The sequence below is a fragment of the Emydura macquarii genome, unplaced genomic scaffold (genome assembly GCF_026122565.2).
Source record: "Emydura macquarii macquarii isolate MOO-44397 ecotype Brisbane River unplaced genomic scaffold, CSIRO-AGI_Emac_v2 contig_1043, whole genome shotgun sequence".
Taxonomy (NCBI): Eukaryota; Metazoa; Chordata; order Testudines; family Chelidae; genus Emydura; species Emydura macquarii.
Genome location: NW_027131180.1, coordinates 21,130,249 through 21,151,035, shown reverse-complemented (window position 1 = coordinate 21,151,035; position 20,787 = coordinate 21,130,249). Strand labels below are relative to the sequence as shown.

At 39.5% G+C, this 20,787-nt stretch overlaps 1 protein-coding gene across 1 annotated transcript; it reads left to right on the top strand.

The window, feature by feature from the left end:
* The first annotated feature begins 180 nt into the window (after nt 1-180).
* CHAF1B (chromatin assembly factor 1 subunit B) lies at nt 181-18,455 on the top strand. The gene is made up of 15 exons (XM_067545344.1): nt 181-236; nt 655-862; nt 1,606-1,736; nt 2,046-2,178; nt 2,918-3,035; nt 5,227-5,330; nt 7,718-7,814; nt 10,007-10,085; nt 11,390-11,483; nt 12,221-12,290; nt 12,396-12,487; nt 13,851-14,013; nt 15,014-15,442; nt 16,206-16,300; nt 17,160-18,455. Exons 3-15 carry the CDS (start codon nt 1,611-1,613, stop codon nt 17,276-17,278), a joined length of 1,719 nt encoding a protein of 572 aa, XP_067401445.1. The 5' UTR covers nt 181-236; nt 655-862; nt 1,606-1,610; the 3' UTR covers nt 17,279-18,455.
* The last annotated feature ends 2,332 nt before the right edge of the window (nt 18,456-20,787 follow it).

Genomic DNA, 20,787 nt, shown 5'->3' with positions numbered 1-20,787 from the left:
AGGAGGCGCTGTTGCCCCGCGATGTCCCCCGGGAGCCAGCCGCAGGCAGCGGGAGGGAGGCGTGTCCCCTTCCCAGCCCCTCCCGCCGCCTTCCCCGGACGCATGCGCGAGCGAGCCGCGGCGCGCGCGGGAAAGGCGAACCCCGGCGGAGCCGTGCAGTGCTGTCCGTCCCGTCCCGTCCCGTCCCGTCCCGCAGAGCCGACCAGCCTGCCCTGTGCCGCGGGCGCCGGCCTTAGGTAGGGGCAGCCGCGGGCGCTGGGCGCTGTCCCCCCTCCCGCAGCCAGGGTCCGCACTGCTGGGCCGGGGCGTGGGTGGGAGGAGGTGCCTCCAGCGAGCTGCAAGGTGTGTGTGTGTGTGTGTGTGTGTGTGTGGGGGGGTGGGGGTGTGCAGCTTTCCCCGGGGGGCGCAGGGCGCAGGCGCCCCCGGGCATCGCAGGGTGTGTGCGACGTGCTGGTGGACGCAGCCCCGGCAGTGTCGAGTTGGGGTTTGCCGAGGGGCGGCCCAAGGGCCGAATTCAGCCCGCGCTGTAACTTCCTCGATTTGTCTGTAGTGCGGTGCTGGGTTTCCGGCCGCGCCGGCTGCTCACTCTTGCCAGGCGGATACTTACGGGGGCAGCGGGTCGGACAGGCCGTATTCTGAAGGCGGCCTCTTTAGTTGCAGGGATTTGTCAGCTTGCTTCACCGTCCGGTCAAACCTCCTGCTCTCCCGGGCGCACTGGTGCGTCTCTTATTGGAGCGCGACTCCGCTCTGCGCCTCCAGCCTTCCGTGGCGGTTCCTCAGTAAATCCCTGGAGCTCTGAGTGCCCCAGTGTCCGGCGCTGTACCGCAGCGGGGATGTGCAGAGTGCGCTGAGCAAGTGCTAGGTAAGTGAGCGTTGTCTTGTTATTGTTGAGGCACAGCGTCTTGTCCGTGACGAAGAAGCAGCTCTGTTCCTGGAAGGCGTGACCTTTTTTCCCCCCTGTTCTCTTCCGTCATTACTTTCCCTTTTTCTTCTATCCTTTCATCCCATCCCATCCCTCTCCGAGATGCTCATTATTTTCATGTTACCTTCTCGGTAATCCCCTTAAAATGCAGGTAACTTTTATGGTCCAGGAGGTGTGCGCTCAATAGTGAATTCTTCTGTTACCCCTCCCACCTACCTCTGGTGTTTCTAGCATTATTCTTGCTGCTTCTGCGATGCTTGCGACTCAAACACCAAACTGTGCGCAGTGATAGGTGCTGCAGGTGGAGCAGGGAGTAGAGGGATCAGAGGAGCATGAAGAATGCAACCACATTGAGCTCTGGGGATGAGAAAAATGATATGCACGCAGAAAATGTACCTAAAGGCTGTTCCAGCACAACTACCTGTGTCAGCAGAATAAGAGTCATGGAGTTGAGAGCTATGGCGTAGTAACTCTATCAGAGAATATTCTTACAGAACACTTACATTATTATAAATCATAGTCACTTAAAACAACTTTCCTTAAACTTAGTAATCTTTTGTGCTTTACTATAAAGTTTTTCTTATAATTTCTATGATGCTTGTGAACACTGTGTTGTTAACTTTGACTATAATCTTTATCATAATAAATGCAAAATATCTGACACTTGCCATGTTTTCCTTTAGAAAGAATGAAGGTCATCACTTGTGAAATAGCATGGCACAACAAAGAGCCGGTGTATAGTTTAGACTTTCAACATGGAACTGATGGGAAAATCAATCGGCTGGCCTCAGCAGGAGTAGACACTGCTGTTCGCGTGAGTTCCAAGCTTTCACTGATTTTTTTAGGGTGTGCAGAACAACTACCAAGAAACTTAATTTTACTTAAAAATCTCATTCTTCCGATGAGTTCTGTTGGTTTGGGGGTTTAGTCTTTTGGCTAATCTGTTTCTTCCTAATTTCATCTATCTTGGGTTGGGTTTTGAAATTTTTGAAATAACTGCACTCCTTGTAAAATATATAAATAACTGAACTGAAGAAGTGGTGCATGCTAATTACAAGACTGAAAATAGATCAATTTTCAGGTATAGCAGCCAATTTTCTATCTGTAATACTTTCATAACTAGATATGGAAAGTGGAGAAAGGACCAGATGGGAAAGCAATTGTGGAATTCTTGTCCAATCTAGCTCGCCATACCAAAGCAGTGAATGTTGTGCGTTTCTCTCCCAGTGGTGAGATTTTAGCATCTGGAGGAGATGGTGAGTAACGTTATAATAAAGACCAGTATAAAAAAGATACATGCATCTTGTGTAAAAATGAGCACAGAAAGTTTCCATCGTTGAGTTGGTATGAATTACTGCCCTCCCTGTCACCATAATACATGAGTGCCTTACACCCCCTAATGAATTTATTCCTCCAGCCTCCCTGTGACATAGGGAAGTATTTTCTCTGTTTTACAGATGTGAAAGAATTATTCCTATTTTACGGATGGGGCAATTGAGCTGCTTGCCCAATATCAAAAAGGGAGTCTGTGGCAGAATTTGGAAATTGAATCCATCTCCTGAGTCCCAGTCCAGTGCCTTAACCTCAGGACCAAAGGGACTGGATAGCTCTCTATTGCATTTGCACAAATGTGTAATTTTTTAAGGGAAGATTTCCAGTGGCAGTTAGGTACCCTTTGAAAGGCAGGTGGAAGTTGGGCACCTGACTCCCACTTGGACCTTTGGAAATTTCCTTCTTTCTTGGATTGGTTAGTGAAAATGTCTAGGAGATCAACATAAATCAAAACTTTGTTTCATGTTTTTACCTAACAAATGTAATGGGGTGGGGGAAAAGCATTTCTCAGTCCATCACCTAAAAAAATCTCCCAAGACTAGTCTAAATGTTTTTGCTGGTTGACTTGCATGTTACATGTAATATAATAGCAGAATAAGGCCAATATAATAATTCATTACCAAAAAACAGAAAAACTTATCAACAAGTCAAATTATTCCACAGATGCTGTGATTTTATTGTGGAAATTGAATGATAACAAAGAACCAGAACCAATAGCTTTTCAAGATGAAGATGAAGCTCAGTTGAACAAAGAGAATTGGACAGTAATTAAAACTTTAAGGTAACTCAATTGGGTTTTTGGAGAGTTTTCTTCATTCTATGATCCTTATGTCTGGAACAGCCTGCCCCATAACATATGCAAAAACCCTTCTGAAGTTTTTTTCAAAACTCACCTGCTCCACAATGCATTCTTGTTATGCTTTCTAACTTCTGTCCCCAGTTAGTATCAGTCAGTGGTGGTGGTCTGTGCCAGGCTGTTTCCCCGGTCTTCTAGGACAGGGATGTCAAACATCCGGCCCGCGGGCTGGATACGGCCCACCAACCATTTTGGTCTGGCCCCTTGCAGCAGCATGCGCTGCCGCGACATCTCGCAGCGTTGTACTCTCTAGTGGCGTCGCTGTCTGCCATGAGATCTGTGTACTCTGGCAGCAGCGCATGGAGCACTGTGTGCACTAGACATAGCGCTCCAAAAGGTGGGAGAAGGACTGTGGTCTTGGGGCATCGCGCAGTACTATAATTCTTAATCATTGATCGAGTCTTTTAATCATAAAATAGTAGTAGTTGTGGAAGTGAATTTACTGCAGTTTTTATATCACTGTTATCTAGCAAATAAAATACAATACTACATAAAAATGGTTGTGCCTAGTATTTCGATTTATGGTATGTATGGCCCACTTGAAGTACATTTAATTCAGATCTGGCCCGCCATAGAAAATGAGTTTGACACCCCCGTTCTAGGACTTTAAGGCAGAAGATCTGACATCTGTGGCATAGCTCTCTGCAAATACAGCAATATATGAAACTTTTAATCATTTATTTCGAAAGCTCTGTCTTTGTCCACTTTTGCACGGTGACTTTTAAGTAAACACATATTTTTAATTACTGAATTTATAGTGAACATTTAATGAATATTAAACAAAAAAGTGCCAAAGGAGAGAATGATTCATGCTTGTTTGCTAAATTAAAAGGTAGCTGTCAGTTCAGTTTTCAGAGTTCTTGAAAAGTTTTATTCCAGCTGACTGGAAACATTATTTTCAAATCACAGTAATTTAAAAAAAAAAAAAAAAAAAAAAACCCTGTAAAAAGTGACAATTGTATTATGTATTCTCATAATACCAAATAGCCTTTATTTCATGTTGTATATGGTGCATATTAAAATGTCTGTGTATTCACAGTTAAAATAGTTCATTTACCTAAGTGAAATGAGTGGTGGTTTCAGTCCAGTTCCTAGTGGGCAAGACATCAGAGCACCACTACCACAGTGGAAACTGAGTGGCATCCTGTTGTCTCTCTCAGTGGAGAAGCAAAAGAAATGGAAACAGAAATGACCTTTTGTCCCTTGATGGGACAGTACGTGGAATCCTATCCCCCTGTTTGAGTTGCATCTGTGGATAAATGGCACTTTGGTCTCCATGTTCTCTCAGTTTGCACCTCTTATGGTCACTAAATTCATTAGTAATTCACACTATTTTACTTTTTAAAAAAATATACTATCTCTACTTGATAAACCTGAGTAGGTACAAAGCATGTATATTACAAAATATGCCTTTTAAAATGCTTGTATAATTTCCATACGAGACTGGAACAGCTTCCAAGGTCAGTAATAACTCTAAAAAAAAAAAATTGGCATTTTAAAAAATGGGAATGTATCAAATATTTTATCATTCAAATAATCACATTGTGGCATAAATCTACAAAACCATGCTAGTCATTCTCATCATCTTTTAAACTTATTTTTCATGGAGATTGTCTTAACTTGGACTTTGATACAGAAAACACTGGTTCAAATGAAATATGAACTAAACTTAGATTCCTAGATTTGATATGACTTCACTTGGTATGCAAACTTTGTATTGGACATTTCTTGTGAAAAAACTGTTAAAGAAAAATTTCTGAAAATGACCTTTCTCATATTTATATATTTTATTAGTACATGAACAAATGTGTGTTGTCTATATTGTGCACGATCGTGGGAATGTTCATTTTTCATAATCTTTAATCATTTGATGTCATTTGTTAATTCAGGGTTTAATTTTTAATGTATTTTTAAATGTTCTACCTTCCCTCTTTTAAATATGGCAGCTTGTTTAAAAATAAAAAGCAGTGGCTGGCTGTCTCATTATAGCAATAGCTGATAACCTTTGGTTATATGGGTTTTTTAACGTTTTTAAAAAAAAATCTGATTTTTTGTTTGTTTGTTCCTAACTCTTGTTCTGTTATAACTAATGATCACAATCTAACCTGGATTCCAGAGGTCACTTAGAAGATGTGTATGATATTTGCTGGACCCCCGATGGAAACTACATGGCATCTGCATCAGTAGATAACACAGCTATAATGTGGGATGTCAATAAAGGTAATTGCTAAGTTTCTAATTTGTCTTTGTGGCAACCATCCTGAAATAAGTAGACTTGCTTAATGCTTAACACAGTAACTGAAAGCTTTTTTTTTTTTTTTAAATGGCAACATGATTAATTATTTCCTGAATTTGTGAAGTTGGGGTGAAAATACCTCTTAGTCTGGAAATGTGATGTGAAATCTTATTCTGTGGACAAGTTAGTGACAGAAGGGTCAGGGAGGGGTCAATATTAACTCTAAAGAATTTCCTCAACAACACAACACTGAAATTCTAGGAGATAAACTAACACTGATATCCAAAACAATACCAGTCACTAAGCATTAGTCCACTACTATCTCATTATCCAGCATGATGCCTTGAGATTTGTGGGATTTATTCATGGGCCTTGGTATGACCCATCCATGCTTAGAGTAACCCATCTGAAAATGCCAAAGTCAGGGCAGGCTGCAAAAGGAGAGCCGATTCTCCCAAACTGGTGGCTAATACTGCAGTTAGATTCACCAGCCAGTCACACAGTGTTTCTGATTCTTCCCTTCCCCCCGGTTATCAAAAAGCTAAAAACAAGAAGTTCTGTTTTTTATTGTATTTCAGTCTCTGGCCCCGGATTAGTAATGAGGTCCAGTAAAGAGATAAGTTATTAAATCTGTTCCTTTTACCAAAAATGTTCTGATCCCCAAAGAGTCAGCCACATTACCAGACCAATATAAGTTTGGATCTTACACAAAATATCACGCTGCCAGCCAATTCTTTAGTAACTAAACTAAAGGTTTATTATAAAAGGAAAAAAATTAGAAGAGAAATGTTAAATGCTTAAAGCAATCAGATATATGTATTTTAAGTCATTTGTATATAAGTTTCTCAGTAGAATTGTGGAGTTTGCAGGCTTGTACAGTTCCTCTGGTGTATATCCAGTACCTGGATGGGTTTTGGTCCTTTGTTTCACAGCTTCAGTTGTAGATGAGTTGATCCAGAGGTAGGAAGCAGGAATGAAGACAAGATGGGGATGGCGCAGTTGCCTTTTATGTCCATTTGTCACGTGGCTTATCCCAAATGCAGCCACACACCACATAGCATGGAAAAGCCTCAGAGAGTTCCCTGCCCCAAGGAATGTTATTACATGTTGTGGTGACTGAGGTGTAGCTCCTGGATTCTTTCACTGGATTCATTGTACCTTTGCGTTCCCTTTATGGGCCATTAAACAGGTTTAGAGCTGCTGCCATCCTGTCTGGGGTGTCACCTAGAAACACAGCACAAGTTGAAATACAAATATACCATACATATTTAGAATTTATAATACAAAATCGATACAAACATATAAACGTGCTTATGAACCTTAGCGAATTATAACCTTTCCAATGGTACCTGACGTGGCATGTCTCATACGAATTATTATAATTTTGCAATATAGATATCAATAATATTATAAATGGTCACCCCAATCCAGACAGCGTCACACTTGGGATATCCCTATAGCGTCGGAGAGTTCATGCCATTGACCCCCCTAATGGGATAAACCATGGGAGGGCATTGGAGTTTTTAGTTTCAGAATTAGATTATTCCACAAAAAGCCATACAGCTGTAATCCACTAGTTAGTGTGCATTGCGTTGTCCTCTGGGCTAGATCCACAGAGGATGAGTCTGTTAGCCTCAGATAGCGGCCTGATCTACACTGCTAGTGGATTTCGGGGGCAGTCAACAGGAGATATCTTCCATCAACTTACTAATGTCCAACGGGGAATGCCCTTCAGTCAACACAGCATTACTCTTGCGGGAGTGGATTAACGGTGTCAATTGGAAGGCACTTCTGGGATTGATTGAGTAGGTCTTCACTGCCGCTCAGTTGATCCCGCAAAATTGATCCTGCACTGCTGACAATGTCGCTGGCAACATAGACGTACCCAGATAGCTCAAACTATGGCTGAGTCTACTGTATGGAGACTATAGCCATACAGCAGTGACTCCATAGCTATGATGACATAATCCTGTAGTCTAGAGGCATCCTACAGTGACAGAAGGGGTTTTTCATTGCTGTAGAAACATCATCTCCCCAAGTGACAATTTTTTGTGTAGTTCTATAGACCAAGTGGGTATATTTAAAAGCTTGAATTCTACTGTTTAAGTAACTTTATCAGAAAACTGCAGAGGAAGAAAAAAACTCAGATTTTCATAGCTGAATTCAATGGTGTGGTTCAGTGGTGACTGTGAATAAAGCAAATATTTCCACCATCATTATAGAACACTTTACAGAATGTTATCAATTTAAGTGTAAAAATATGTACTTCTTTACATTTTGAAATACTTGGTCTTATTTTATTTCTGAAATGAGAAGTGTTTTATGAAAAAGAAACTGAGTTTTGGAATTTAGAAACTCTTTGCATTTTCAGGGCAAAAAGTTTCAATTTTTAATGAACACAAGAGTTATGTGCAAGGAATAACATGGGATCCTATAGGCCAGTACATTGCAACTCTTAGCTGTGATAGGTGAGTTATTGTTTTCAGTGTTTCCTATTACTATTCTTTATTATATGCTAATGAAGTCAAGAAAAGAACTGAATGCTTTTCATTTCACATCTATTGGTATCTGGAAATGTGGGTTTTAATTGCCATTCACATTGGTTATTCCAAGGGAACTGCAAAGATAAAGTGAGAATTGGAGATAATCCCAAATTTATTTCTGTGCTGAAGGCCATCGAAAACATGGTTAGAGGGGACATTCAGCAAATAAATCATTTAAATTAAACTTTTAGACAAATTATATTTATCCCCCATGAGGTCTGTTGGCCATTTCTGGATCACTGAAGATATCAGAAGCTTAATTTTTCTGTGCTGAATGCCCCTCTTTTCATGTCACCCCATCTTCCCACCCCTGGCAGCCTGGTTAATAGATCATTTGACAAACAAATCTGTTGTGTTTAGCTCAATTTTTTTTTCATTCCAGCTTTGCAGTACACCTTAGACATCCTATTTTGATAGACTTCACAACTGGCTAATAAACCTCAATTTAGCTTTTTTGCAAAGAAAATTATTTTTGCACACTAGGAGAGTGATCTGTGATTTGAGATTCCTTTAGTACCAAAGTGTTTTGAGTCTCTGTAATGCATAAAAATAGCATATCAGTGGGCATCTTCGTAGAAATTACATGGGCATTGTTTAGCTAGTGCTTTAGTTTAGTTGATCTTAGGTACGTTTCCAGCGCCAGTTTTACCCCTGTAATTATATTTATTCCTTTGTCCCTATTGTATATTGAAGACAAAAACATGGATACATGTTATCCTACATCTTTTGTTGGTTTTATTCTCTCCAGGAGCTGGAGGTGTAAAGTGAGGTCCTTTTAGTAAATCCCCTCCTCCTCATGGCTCTTTCTTTTTAACTTTCCTCTCCCTCTTCCTTTCCTCCGAGTTACTCACCTCAATGTAACAAGGAGAAACAGGATGAAATTAAGAAACAGAAAACAATCTGGATATGCCTGGAAAACCTTCATAATGATGAGGGTTCTATTACAGAGGTACTGATCTAACTTGGAGCAAATCCTGCAGTGGCCTCAGAGAAGGAACGAGTAGAAAGGCCCAATAGTCCTTTTGAATCTCCCTGGGATAGACATGATAGCTAGATGTTTCTATAAAAAATGATCAGCTGTGAAATAGTAAAGTGACATTTAAATTATCTTTAGACTTCAGAATCAACACCCTGAAAGACATGAATTAAGTCTGTTTGCACTTCTCCCATGCAGATTTAGGAAGATAATCTTACACAGGTCTGCATTCAGTTCACATTCATAAGGAAACTGCAACAATAAAGACTAGAAATACAGTTAATTTTTTCAGTGATAGCTCATATTCTGTAGGAACTGATGGAGTCACTGGGGAAGTGCCAGGAAATTGTTCAGGCCTTTTCCATTTCACTTAGAGCCCTGATTTTCCCTCAAGGGCATATGCACGCATGTCACAAATAAGCTTCTGTGACTAAATCAACAAAGGTCCATGTGCCTTGCGGCTCTTCTTGTAGCTCTGCAAATACCAGAGGATTGTGTGCCCTTGCTTGCAATGCTCATGACAATAGTGCAGAGGTGTGCAGGCTCCATGCTTCTGTCAGAGATGGTGGACAACAAAGAGAGTTGCGCAGGTGCATGGGATTTTTAAAAAAAGACATGGAAATTATGGGATATATAGGGGTAGAGAAAGTTGCATGATGGGAACTTGACCCTACAGTCCTGGTCACCCCTGCACAACTCATTTCTGCCCCCATCGTTCATTGCCATAACTTCCCAAAAGACAGTGTGCTGGGCGGGGGCAGGTTGCACAGCATGACGCCCCTCACAGCATTGAAACAAGCCCTCCTGATGAGTGTGTGCAGCGCCGCAGCAAGAAGCCAGGCATGTGCATGCACAAGCACTATACTAACTGTGGCGGCTTTATGCTGACATAGGTTGCAGCAAAAGTTTGCAAGGTAGAAATGCCCTTAGAGGTTGGTTGTCTGTTAATGTCCTGTCCTATAATACTTAGTAATCATAATCTCCTACCCTTTAATAGGAAGTCCTTTTGTCACATAACTATCAACTGGATCCAGAAAGTTCTAATTGAAAAGGAAGGTGCCATAACTGTATGAAACAGACAAGGATATTGCTCAGTGTGGAAGATAGCTGTTTGTGGCTAATGATATTCTTCATTATGTAGGGTGCTGCGGGTGTACAGTACACAGACTAAGCGTGTAGCATTCAATGTTACCAAGATGCCATCGGGAGCTGAAGGCGAGGTAAACTCTTCTAATACTAACAGTGTTGTCAGGTGACCCTTTGTATGTTTTTAACAAGGGCGGTTTTCTCCTAAAGCAAAATTTGGAAAAAACTATTCAGTTTTAGAAATAATTTACTTGTACATCAGATATTTTTGCATTTGTCTCTTCATTTATTACTATATGAATGTGTGGAATAGAAGATGTTTCTTCATGTTGCTTTCTCTGACTTTAGTTTACTATGGAAGTGACTATCACAAATAACATTGTCATCTAGTGATCGCCTCTTGCAAGTTCACCTTCTCCTATAGCTTAGCAAAATGACAATGCTAATGCCCTTGTAGTAAAGTTCAAGGAGAGAGAAGCAAAAAATAGCATATACAGAGATTTATTTTAAATGGAATGATTTCAGATACCTGTCAGGCAGCAGCTCTAAGCTTATTAATAGTTATAATGTTGCATCAACATTTTTATTATTATTGCGGTAGCATGCAGTCCCCTGGAAGGTGTATTATAATTTTTGAGTGAAAATGTATTGGTTAAAAGTTCAAAATCCTAAAAGGGAAGCAGAAGAGTTTTTTTTTCCCAAATTAACTTTGAATGATGGATAGTAAAATAACTTTTTGGAGTTGTCTGTAAAGGAATACTATTTTCCATAAAGGAATGCATATCTTTTCTTTAGGAAGAAACCTGCTTAAGGCTAGGTTGTCCTGATAAACGGGTCAAAGATGGATTTTAGGTGACATCTTTAAATCTCTAGGATTAGAGTTCGAGTAAGGTTACTGAAGGGATAGGTTCTTAGGTTAAGTTAATTTATAACTGAACTATTTACTTAAAATGTCTTTTATTTCCATGTCTTTATTTAGTTTTTGGTTCTCTTTATATTTGATTTCTTTTAATCTTCGAGTTGCATTTGTTTCAGTAGTGTTATCTGTAAATAAAATGTATCTTCATCTATTTCCCCTTGGTAATTGCTTTAATTTAAATAGATGTAGTAACATAATAGAGGGAAAGAAGGTAATAGTCAAGTCTAACATGACTGTCCTTTGAAGTATGCTAATCAGTATTTGAAGATGGATTCAGGGTGACTACCATTATCCATAGAGAATTTAAAACACACAAAATAATTTGCAAAAACAATTTGGAGGCAGAAAAAAATAAATTATTTTAAGTTTTAAATGAAAAGCCCCCTTCCTTCCCCTCCCTCCCCCTCCAAACTGGATTGTATACCCAGCCAATTGTCACATGTTAAGTCAAATGGAATTAATGGTGTTTTTCAGAGATCATATTTTAAAGATTTTTTTTATTTTTTTGAAATGTTACAGGTGAGAAGCTATCGGATGTTTCATGATGACAGCATGAAATCATTCTTCCGCAGGCTTAGTTTTACTCCTGACGGCTCTTTACTTCTCACTCCAGGTACACAAAAGGAAGATGTATCAGGTGCATGGGGTTAGTCCTGGAGGGGCACTGCCAGAGTCAGGTACATCACTTTAGAAATGCCCTAGAAGCATGCAGAAAATATTGCAGAATACTGCCACATTCTACAGAAGCAAATGAGAGTCAACCGTATCTTGTTCTTGTTACATTCTAGTGATGGTGATTGCAACCAGTGGTTCCCTGTTTTATAGAGTAGGCTAAATTCACTGTATTCCTCTGTATAAATTTGCAGTGAATCTGACATTTTATTAATGGACAGCAAGACTCAGATCTTCAGTGTAATGGTAACACTTGCATAAGGCATTCTTTATGAAATTCCTGGCATATCAGCAATGCAGCACTGTCAAAGCAAAGTCAGAAACAAGGAGTATTTCCTTGTTTTACTTATTCTGACTCCAGTCTTTTGTGTCATTGTTTTTAAAAGCATTCTGCTCTGTTAATAAAAACAACAGTGCAAAGTGAGGTTTGTTTAGCTGTATAGCCATCGATATTGCAGCCATTTGCAAAAGCAAAGAGAAGCTTGTTTTGGAGCCGTATATAAGGGAAACTAAAATGGATTTCAAGTAGTATTTGGGATACATTTTTCAGATCACAAAAACCTGGCTCTCTGGCATAAGGCTAATTCTTGGGAAATAAAATGTTTATAAATGTGAGTTTATGTGCTCAGTACCTTTTGAATTGATGAGTAACGTTTTGAAACTTTTTTATTTTCTCAGCTGGCTGTGTTGAATCAGGAGAGAATGTAACAAACACCACGTATGTTTTTTCAAGAAAAAATCTTAAAAGGTAGGATTTAATAAACCTACATTTTCTTTATTTAAAAAAAAAAAGAAAAGTGTGTATATATCCATGTCACATGCCATTTTCTAAAGCATTTCTTCTTTCTAATAGGCCTGTCGCTCACCTGCCCAGTCCTGGAAAGGCAACTCTCGCTGTTCGCTGTTGTCCAGTCTACTTTGAGTTGAGACCGGCACATAATAAAGGTATCGTAAATCCTGTGGGAGCTTGTTTTACAGCCAATCTGACTAAGTAGCTTCAGGTCACACTATTTTATGTCTCAGCCTTTCAGCGTTCCTTCAGGATATTGTTGTACCACATCTAAGAAGCTTTTTCCTGATTATAAGACCTTAAATTCACATTAAGTGCCTTTTGAGTAATTTTTGGTACAGTGGATAAATGTTCTCACTTGGCCTCTTAGGCTGCAGAAAAACTATTTGGAGTTTTCGTCCAACTTTTTAATTGGCTGATGTGAATAAACATAAATTTATGCAGCATTGAGGTATCACCTGATAAAATATTTTCTTTTAATCCTGATGGCCCACATCACAGAACCACTATAAAATTTGGCATAGTTTGTAATGATTGATGATATTTTTTCAAGAGAGGCCAAGACTGAAGTAGCACTAATATGGCTGGTCAGGACTGGGGTGCATTGACAGAACTGTGGCGATGGGAAATTTGTACACAAACTGCACAATAACTGGCAGGCTGAAGGCCGGGAGTAAAATCATGACCCTGTTGAAGTCAGTGGGGCCAGGATTTTACCCTAAGGTTTTAAACAAGGGACTATTCACATTCTTGCTAAAAGGCACAGATTTCCTAAAAGATTTTCAAAAGATCTAGACTAGGGCCAAAATGTACAAACTTGGTACCTAAAATCAGATAAGTGGCCTGATTTTCAAAAATGTTGAGCTTCCATAACAGCAATGGAAGTCAGTGGGACCTGTGTATGTTCAGCACCTCTAAAAATAGAGGCCAGTTAGTGATTACGTTTTACTATCAGCTAGAAAAAATTTTCTTGGGTGTCTCTGTCCTCTAACCTGGACCATACAAGAGCTAACTCCTAGCCCCAAAGATTAGCCAACAGTTAAACTTAAAAATTACAAAAAGAAATGAAATTCAGGAAGAAAATGGATTACATAGCAGGTTGTTTGTAATAGACTTAGTAAGATTGTTGTTAAAGTAAATTGTGAGCTTTGCTTATTCGGACCTTGAGTTAAAGTCCAAAAAAAGCTTCTGAATAGTTTAACTGGAGGATTTTCATTCCCACTTGAGTAATTTAAAGGTCAAAAAGACCAAACTTTCCCCCAACCATTTACCTCTTAGGCTAAAACGAAGTAAGAGAAACATTAGCCCAAAGAGTAGCTTTTCCAGAAAATTGTGTGTACTTGAAATTTCAAGTGCATACAATGACACTGAGAAAAGTGACATTTTCTCAGCCAGAATATTGGTACAGATAACATAGTTTTTATCATTGCAGTTTCTGTTAGTACAGGCAATACCATTATAATGGAGTGGAGGTCTGTGTGTGATTTTTCTCAGTGTTGTGTTTTTTTGGACTCCTAGATGAAGCTTCACAGAAGTCAACCCCTGCTCTAATAAATCTGCCCTATCGGTTGGTGTTTGCTGTTGCTTCAGAAGATTCTGTGCTTTTCTATGATACACAGCAGTCTTTTCCCTTTGGTTATGTATCTAACATACATTATCATACTCTGAGTGACATTTCATGGTAGGTAACTGATTGATAGATTTCTTATATTTGTCATGGTGGGGCGGGTTGCCATTCTTACATTTTCTGAAGCCCTGAGGATCCTATTTCTTGCTTTACGTATCTGTCGATCAAATATGGTTACCATAGTACCTGAGCTCCTTGCAATCTTTTATTGTATTTAATTTATCCTCACGACACCCCTTTGAGATAGGGCAGTGCTATAATGCCCATTTTACAGATGGGGAACTGAGGCACCAGTAGACTGAGTGACTTGCCCATGTGCTCTCTGTCTGTGGCTGAGCTAGGAATTGAACCTAGGTCTCATAGGCCAGGCTGGGGCCTAATCACTCGACCATCCTTCCTCTCTAGTGTCTGTGCTGTAACCACTACTCTTCCAGCTGAGGACTGGATATGGGGCTTCTTTCAAAACCTGTCAGTGGTGTTCATGTATTATGATGGGGGCTACATGAGAATGTGAACAGAAAGGAACAGAAAATTAGATTTCTTAATTGACCAGTGGACACTGTTTGGTGAAGTGAGCAGTAGAGGCCTGTTTGTGTTATCGCGGAGGGCTTCTGACCACTGCCAATACAAAGGGCAAGAAATGCAGCCAAACCAGTACTGAACACACTTTAACTACAACAAAGATCAGAGCAAACTGTGCTCAGCGACATTTTAGAAATCATGGTTAAAAGGTGCTGGATGTTTGTATACCTGGAGTTAAATGGTATTCAGTACCACTATGGCTGCGCACCCACCTGCTGTTAATAATGGATAATTCGTTACCACAGACAAAGCCAGAGGAACAAAATCAGTTTTCAAGGCTGGGCTTCATGAACTATTGATTGATTGAGTTAGAAGATGTATTTGAGGTCCTTTCAGGTTTATTTACTTTTACATATTTAGCGCTGAGCGGCAATTTGTGTTACTGACATGGGCTATGCTTCTGGGGAGAGCAGTCAGGATTAGCTCAGTGTCTCAGATTTCTTCCCTCTTAAAAACAAAAACAAAAAACCAGGTCCAGTGATGGATCCTTTCTGGCTATTTCTTCCACGGATGGATATTGCTCTTTTGTGACATTTGAGGAGGATGAGCTTGGAGTACCATTGAAAGAGAAACCAGTGTTGTGTGTCAGGACCCCTAGTGCAACAGAGAAGAAAATGAAGAAGAGTCAGTCACAGAAGGTTGTCTCACCAGTCCCTAGGCCGGTAGACGGAACCCCTTCGAACAGAACCATAGATCCAAGTAATCCCACTCTCCAGCCTAAAACACCAGCAGCAACAATAACCAACAGGGGTTCTCCCTCAACACCCGTTTGCATCAAAAATGTTCCAGCTTCATCCTCAGAAGAGAGGAAATCCATGCAGCCAGCCAGCCAGAGTGCTAAAGTAAACCAGCCCAGGAGGATTACTCTAAATGCTTTACAAGGTTGGAGTAAGACGCCAAGGTAAGATTTATATTGCTGTTTCCTGTGATAAATGTAAAGGCCAAAACAAGCTCTTCGTGTGCTACTTTAGAAGTATAGAGGTTTAAAAATAAATTCTGTAGCTATTTGTCATTACTTTTGTGTTCCATTTGTATTCCAAGTGAAAGGTCAAAATGACTTCTAGTTCCTACATTTACCTCTTAATTGTAGCAGAATGACAGCTTTGCTATGGTTATGGTTAAGACCCTCTTTTTGTTTTAAAGTTTGACTCTTAAGTGTTTGTCAGCAAACATCATCAGGTAAAAGGTAATCCAGCCAAAAATTGACGTTTCCCCCAAAAGAGGCAAAGTCCAAACTGTCCAGTGTAGGTATAGATAAGAGATTCCACTACAGCTGAAAGACTTGCCAGTCTAGTTGAAGGACTTTCTTAGGAGGCAGAGCAGAAACCTTGTCTTAGCAGCCAATTTTAATTTTAAAAATATAGCTATCTTTTAGATATATAATGTTTTGTAGTTAAGAATCCAACATTGTGTTGCTTTATAGCCACATACTAATTCAAGAACAGTGTCAAAATAATTGTTAAAACACTTTTGTCTTTTGTAAATTTTCTGTTCAGAATATCCCGTCCCATAGGTAGCCAAAGACTGTGTGTGCATCTATACCACTGTAGTTAACCGAAGCAGTAATGAAATGATTAACTATACAGTACCTTTCATGGAGGAATTTGTTTGTGGAAGTGAGGCATTTAAAGGCAGTTGAATTGTATCTGTGTTTTATTTTTCAGGAGAGTAAACTTGATTCCTTTGAAGACAGACACTCCAAACTTAACACACACACATCTAGTCTCCACACCTTCCTCCTCAGAAGCCATTCAACATGGTAAGCAACCTTCTGGTCTTAATCAGGGCCAGCCCTAGACCAAATGGTGCCGCAGGTGAGGAGTGTCTTTGGCGCCCCCACACACGTACCTTTTCACAATTACACAATAAAACAAGAGTCACAATATCGCAGCTGAACTCTGACTTCACTTCACTTCATTCTTATATCTCTCTGACTGACTGGTGATGCCCCTGCCCCTTATATACCCATGAGGGTCTGGTTGACAACATTTTAGGGAGGTTTGAGGAAAATGTAGTTCACAGAAAGTCTTGAAGCTCCACGAGATTCTGCAGCAGTCCAGAACATTCTAGGAAGTTAATGGGAAAACAAATCCACATACGGAATACCTGGAACATTTTACTTCAAACATTCTATTTTCCCTGTTGTCACTAGCAACAAAGACAGCCCCCCAAGCCCGGCAGCCCATTCAGTCGCCTAGGTTGCCTGCCCCTAAATCCGTCCCTGGTCATAATATAAGATTTCTTACTGCTCAGCCATTCCATGCCAAATTACATTATTATGGATCTTTGTCTAGTTTGGTAAATATGAAAGTCTTAGGTCAAACATGAATACAGAGAGATTAATGACAAATTCAGAAACTTGCATCTCCAGCCCACACGTTTGGAAGCTGCTGCCACTTGATAGTACTTTGGATGATGTAAAGTGAGTTATTGTTCTCGATCCAGTTGCTAGTGCAGCTCCTGCACTTTGCTTGTACAGTAGATAAAGAACTTTGGTATCCAGGACTGTCAACCCATCATCTTTCATGAGTGCTAAATTTGCTTTTAATTTTTTTAAAATGAAAAATAATAAACATGAAGTCAAACTAAGTGAATTTCATTATTTCCCAATATTTCAGAGAAACCTTCTCCCTCTGATGATCCTCTGCACAATCCTCCAGCTTCTAAACGTCCAAGAAATGATGAATCTCCTGTCTTTGCATCTCCTGAGGACCAAACGAGCTATAGTTCGAACTAAACTAAAGACCAACATTTCAATAAACTTATTGTCTGGGTGCAATGCAACTAGACCAGAAAGTAAATTCCCTTTCTACAAGTGATAGATCCTCAGCAGCTAAATAGAGTATTAAGGGGGTTTGACACAAGGTGCTATGAAGGAAGGCATCTGCAGCAGAAAGACTGATTTCCTGCAAAAAACGCTGCTTCGGGGAAAGATAAATAGTCAGAGCGTAACTATGCCTTTATCGTCCTTTGAAAGCCACTTTCTAAACCAGGAGTGTCGTATCATCTCATTGATGTTTTCAAAGTATTACGTCTTCCAGCATGTCTGTATCTTGCAAAAGAGTGGAAATTTTAAGGATTTGTCTGTCTTCATAGTGTCTTAATGTGCCTAACAACTGTTTCCCTGAGGCAATTGACTTCTACATTGCACAGTTAAGTTTAGCAGTTTTCAATATAATTGTGAACTCTTTCATTCCATTTGGATATTTAATGTTTATGTGCTCTATACTTAAAAATGCAGTGCAATATCACTGGTATAATTGAAATAGAAATCACAAACTCAGAACTGCAAGGAACTGAAAAATATTTTAGTTTAAAGATTTGTTATGGTCATTCAACAATCAGAACAGATTTCTTATTTGTCAGTTCATTCTCCATATAAAATAATTGCAAACATGAGATTTTCTGGGGTCAACAGGTGATTGCAATATATATGTTGAAATTACTAGTTTTGCCTATTTTTCCATAGTCCAAAACCTTCTCCCTTAGCAAAAAATAAATACATTAAAAAAACCCAACAATGTGTTTAGGTTTTAATCTGTGGTTTGTTTTAGCACTTAATGCTTTTTGTGTAGCTAAAGTAAGACTTTAGGATTGGAAACAGTGAAATCAAAATTCAGAAATTTTGAAACCTACTACTCTTTCTCTATAAGTCTGGGGAAAGAGAATGCTCAACCCTGGTGGTGGAGACTGGGGGGGGGGGGGTGAGAGGGAGGGAGTACTGTGTGTGACACTCCTTCCTGTTCAAAAGAAAGTGTAAGATGATTAAAAACATGAGACCCTTTTAATTGACTTAACCTGAAAAAGGGTTTTAAGTGGCAGTTGATCTCTTGTGGTTAAGGCTATACTTTTAACGTTTGAAGTGCTAATGTATATAGTAACAACAAATTCACATTAAAGCTAATTATACTGTTCCCTGGTTTTGGTTGTTTCATTATAAAGTTATTGTTTTTAAAATATGTAATGTACTTATTGCCTGTTTCATGACCACCTGAGAAACATAATTAAAAAAGAGGCAAATTAAAGTGAAAGTTCTTTCAGAATGAGTTCAATAAAACACTATTGAGTAAAAATATTTTTAAAGCTCTCTGTTGATGATTAATAAACATTTACATCTGAAGTCCTCTTTGCTATTTATGCTGTTTTGTTGCTCAGTTTGGGCCATGAAAACACTAGTCATCTCCACTTTCTGGTTTCCGTGTACAGTGATTAATACAGGGCTGCAATATTTGGGTTGTGTGCATGCATGGGGCAGCTTAAATTCAAACCCTTAAATGTTAATGTAGGAGAGTAAAAAGTTAAAAGCTGGATAAATGGTCAGGCCTAAGTTTCAGGGAACAGGGTCATGGCACGGGCAAACGTTTCTGATAGTTGGTATGAATTCTATTTGGAGTCTATCATCTCCTTTTCTTCCCTTTTTGGCCATCTGCACAGGGGATGAGGCTAACAAAATAACTATCTCCCCTCCTGTGAAAGGCCTTTGGTGGGAAGAAAGCATTATCTTCCTTCTCCCCGGCATACCCTTACTTCAGAGAATGTTAGTGTAAAATTAATAGGTTTTAAGGTGATGTACTTGCCCTCTGTATGGTAATCCTATAAACAACAAACGGGTGGGGTATAATTGTATTCATCATGTAGTTGTTAATATTCATTTTATAGGTGTCAATGTAACCAAATAAAGGTCTATGGGAAGTTGCTGGAAATGTATACATTTACATACTGCTATGCATAAAAGATTTGCGGCATTGAGATGGAACGAGCAGGCAATAAAGGGTTCCGTCTCCCCAATCTGCCCCAGGGACAACCTGTTTGTTTATTTCTAACAGTTAATTGAAATATATTTTTCTGAAGTTTTTATAAAACCTGTAAATTTTGGGCCTTAGGGTACATTCTACATTGAAGACTGGGAAGTACTGTAGTAATGAGTAATGCTATTTATTTCACCTCCATTTTTGCTGTGATTTAAGATAGATATGCGTGCGCAAAAACCATTGCACTTAAATCATATAAACTAGATATGGAAAAGAGTTACTGATTATAGATTAGCCAACCAGCTCACAATTAATGCTTTCTTCAGTTAAAAGTGTCACAAGAAATAGGACTTCAGCCACTTCCCTTTTAAGGCTATTCCACATCTTGGTATCTGGAAGCTTTTCCTGATGTTTGGTCTACATTTTTTGTTTTTATAATTTCGTTTCATTATTCCTAGTGGTCACTTCTTGCCCACCCTCAATGATTCCTTTCATTTCTTATTGTTTACTTCCCTTAATTACTGATAGACTGCCGTCTTCAACTTTGCTCAGCAAAGCCACACATATATAGCTCTTTTAATCTTTTCTGATAAATCCAAGTCCCACACAATTTTTATTGCTCATCTCTGAGCAGCAATAATAATGCATGCAAATAATAATTACCAGGATCATCCATTTTTATTTTTTGACACAGTGCTATGTTACTGTTTCCTTTTCACATTTAGATATTGTTTTACAGAAGTAAATTGTTGGTAAGTTCATTAGCCAATTCTTTCAGTTCCTAATTATGCATATCAAGTGAACTAACTGATTTGTGTATTTCAAATTTAAGTATTTCCTTACCTGCAGTCTGTCGACAGCTCTTTTACAAAGTCTTCCTTATGTCCAAGTCATCCATTCAGCCTACTGGTTGCTTACCACTTTAACCTTTGTGTTGGACAAGATGACAGATTTTTTCAATTAGGTTGCTGGATAATTGCTGGCTTTGAGAGAATGGGCTTCCCACACTGCATTGGGGCTGTTGATGGAACTAATATATCCACAATTTGTTTTCTGCAAGGAGCACATGAACACACAATTGTCCGTAGTTCAAAACACTGGTTGATGGCAGCAGCTAACACCTTCCAGCATAACAATAGCTGCCCCCTCCAGTCTCAGCTCTACCATTCATTCTAGTACAGTTTAAAAGGTTGACACCCTGAATTATTTATCTCCAGCCAGAAAGAAAAGAAATAGGAATGGAGGGGACATAAAGGGAAGGGGGGACCCTGGTCTGGGGGAAGAAGGGAATGAGGTTATACAGAGACATGAGATGGGGTGTGGGGGATACAGGAGGAATCCCTGAAATGGAGATGGGAGAGAAATAGAGGCAGTTTGGGGAGGCAGGAGGGAGATGTGGGATGCAAGGAGCCTCTGGTCTGCGTGCCGTGCACATGGCCTATAGAAAAGCGTGTGACCCTCTTTAAAAGACATTGCCTTTCTGTTTTGGGAAATT

What these genes read in the sequence shown, in the direction of transcription:
- CHAF1B (XM_067545344.1), top strand. Translation starts at nt 1,611, where the DNA reads ATGAAGGTCATCACTTGTGAAATAGCATGGCACAACAAAGAGCCGGTG. An exon ending in CTCTTTACTTCTCACTCCAG is followed by an intron (nt 11,484 to 12,220) that starts GTACACAAAAGG and finishes TTATTTTCTCAG; the next exon opens with CTGGCTGTGTTGAATCAGGA. An exon ending in CTCAGAAGCCATTCAACATG is followed by an intron (nt 16,301 to 17,159) that starts GTAAGCAACCTT and finishes CCAATATTTCAG; the next exon opens with AGAAACCTTCTCCCTCTGAT.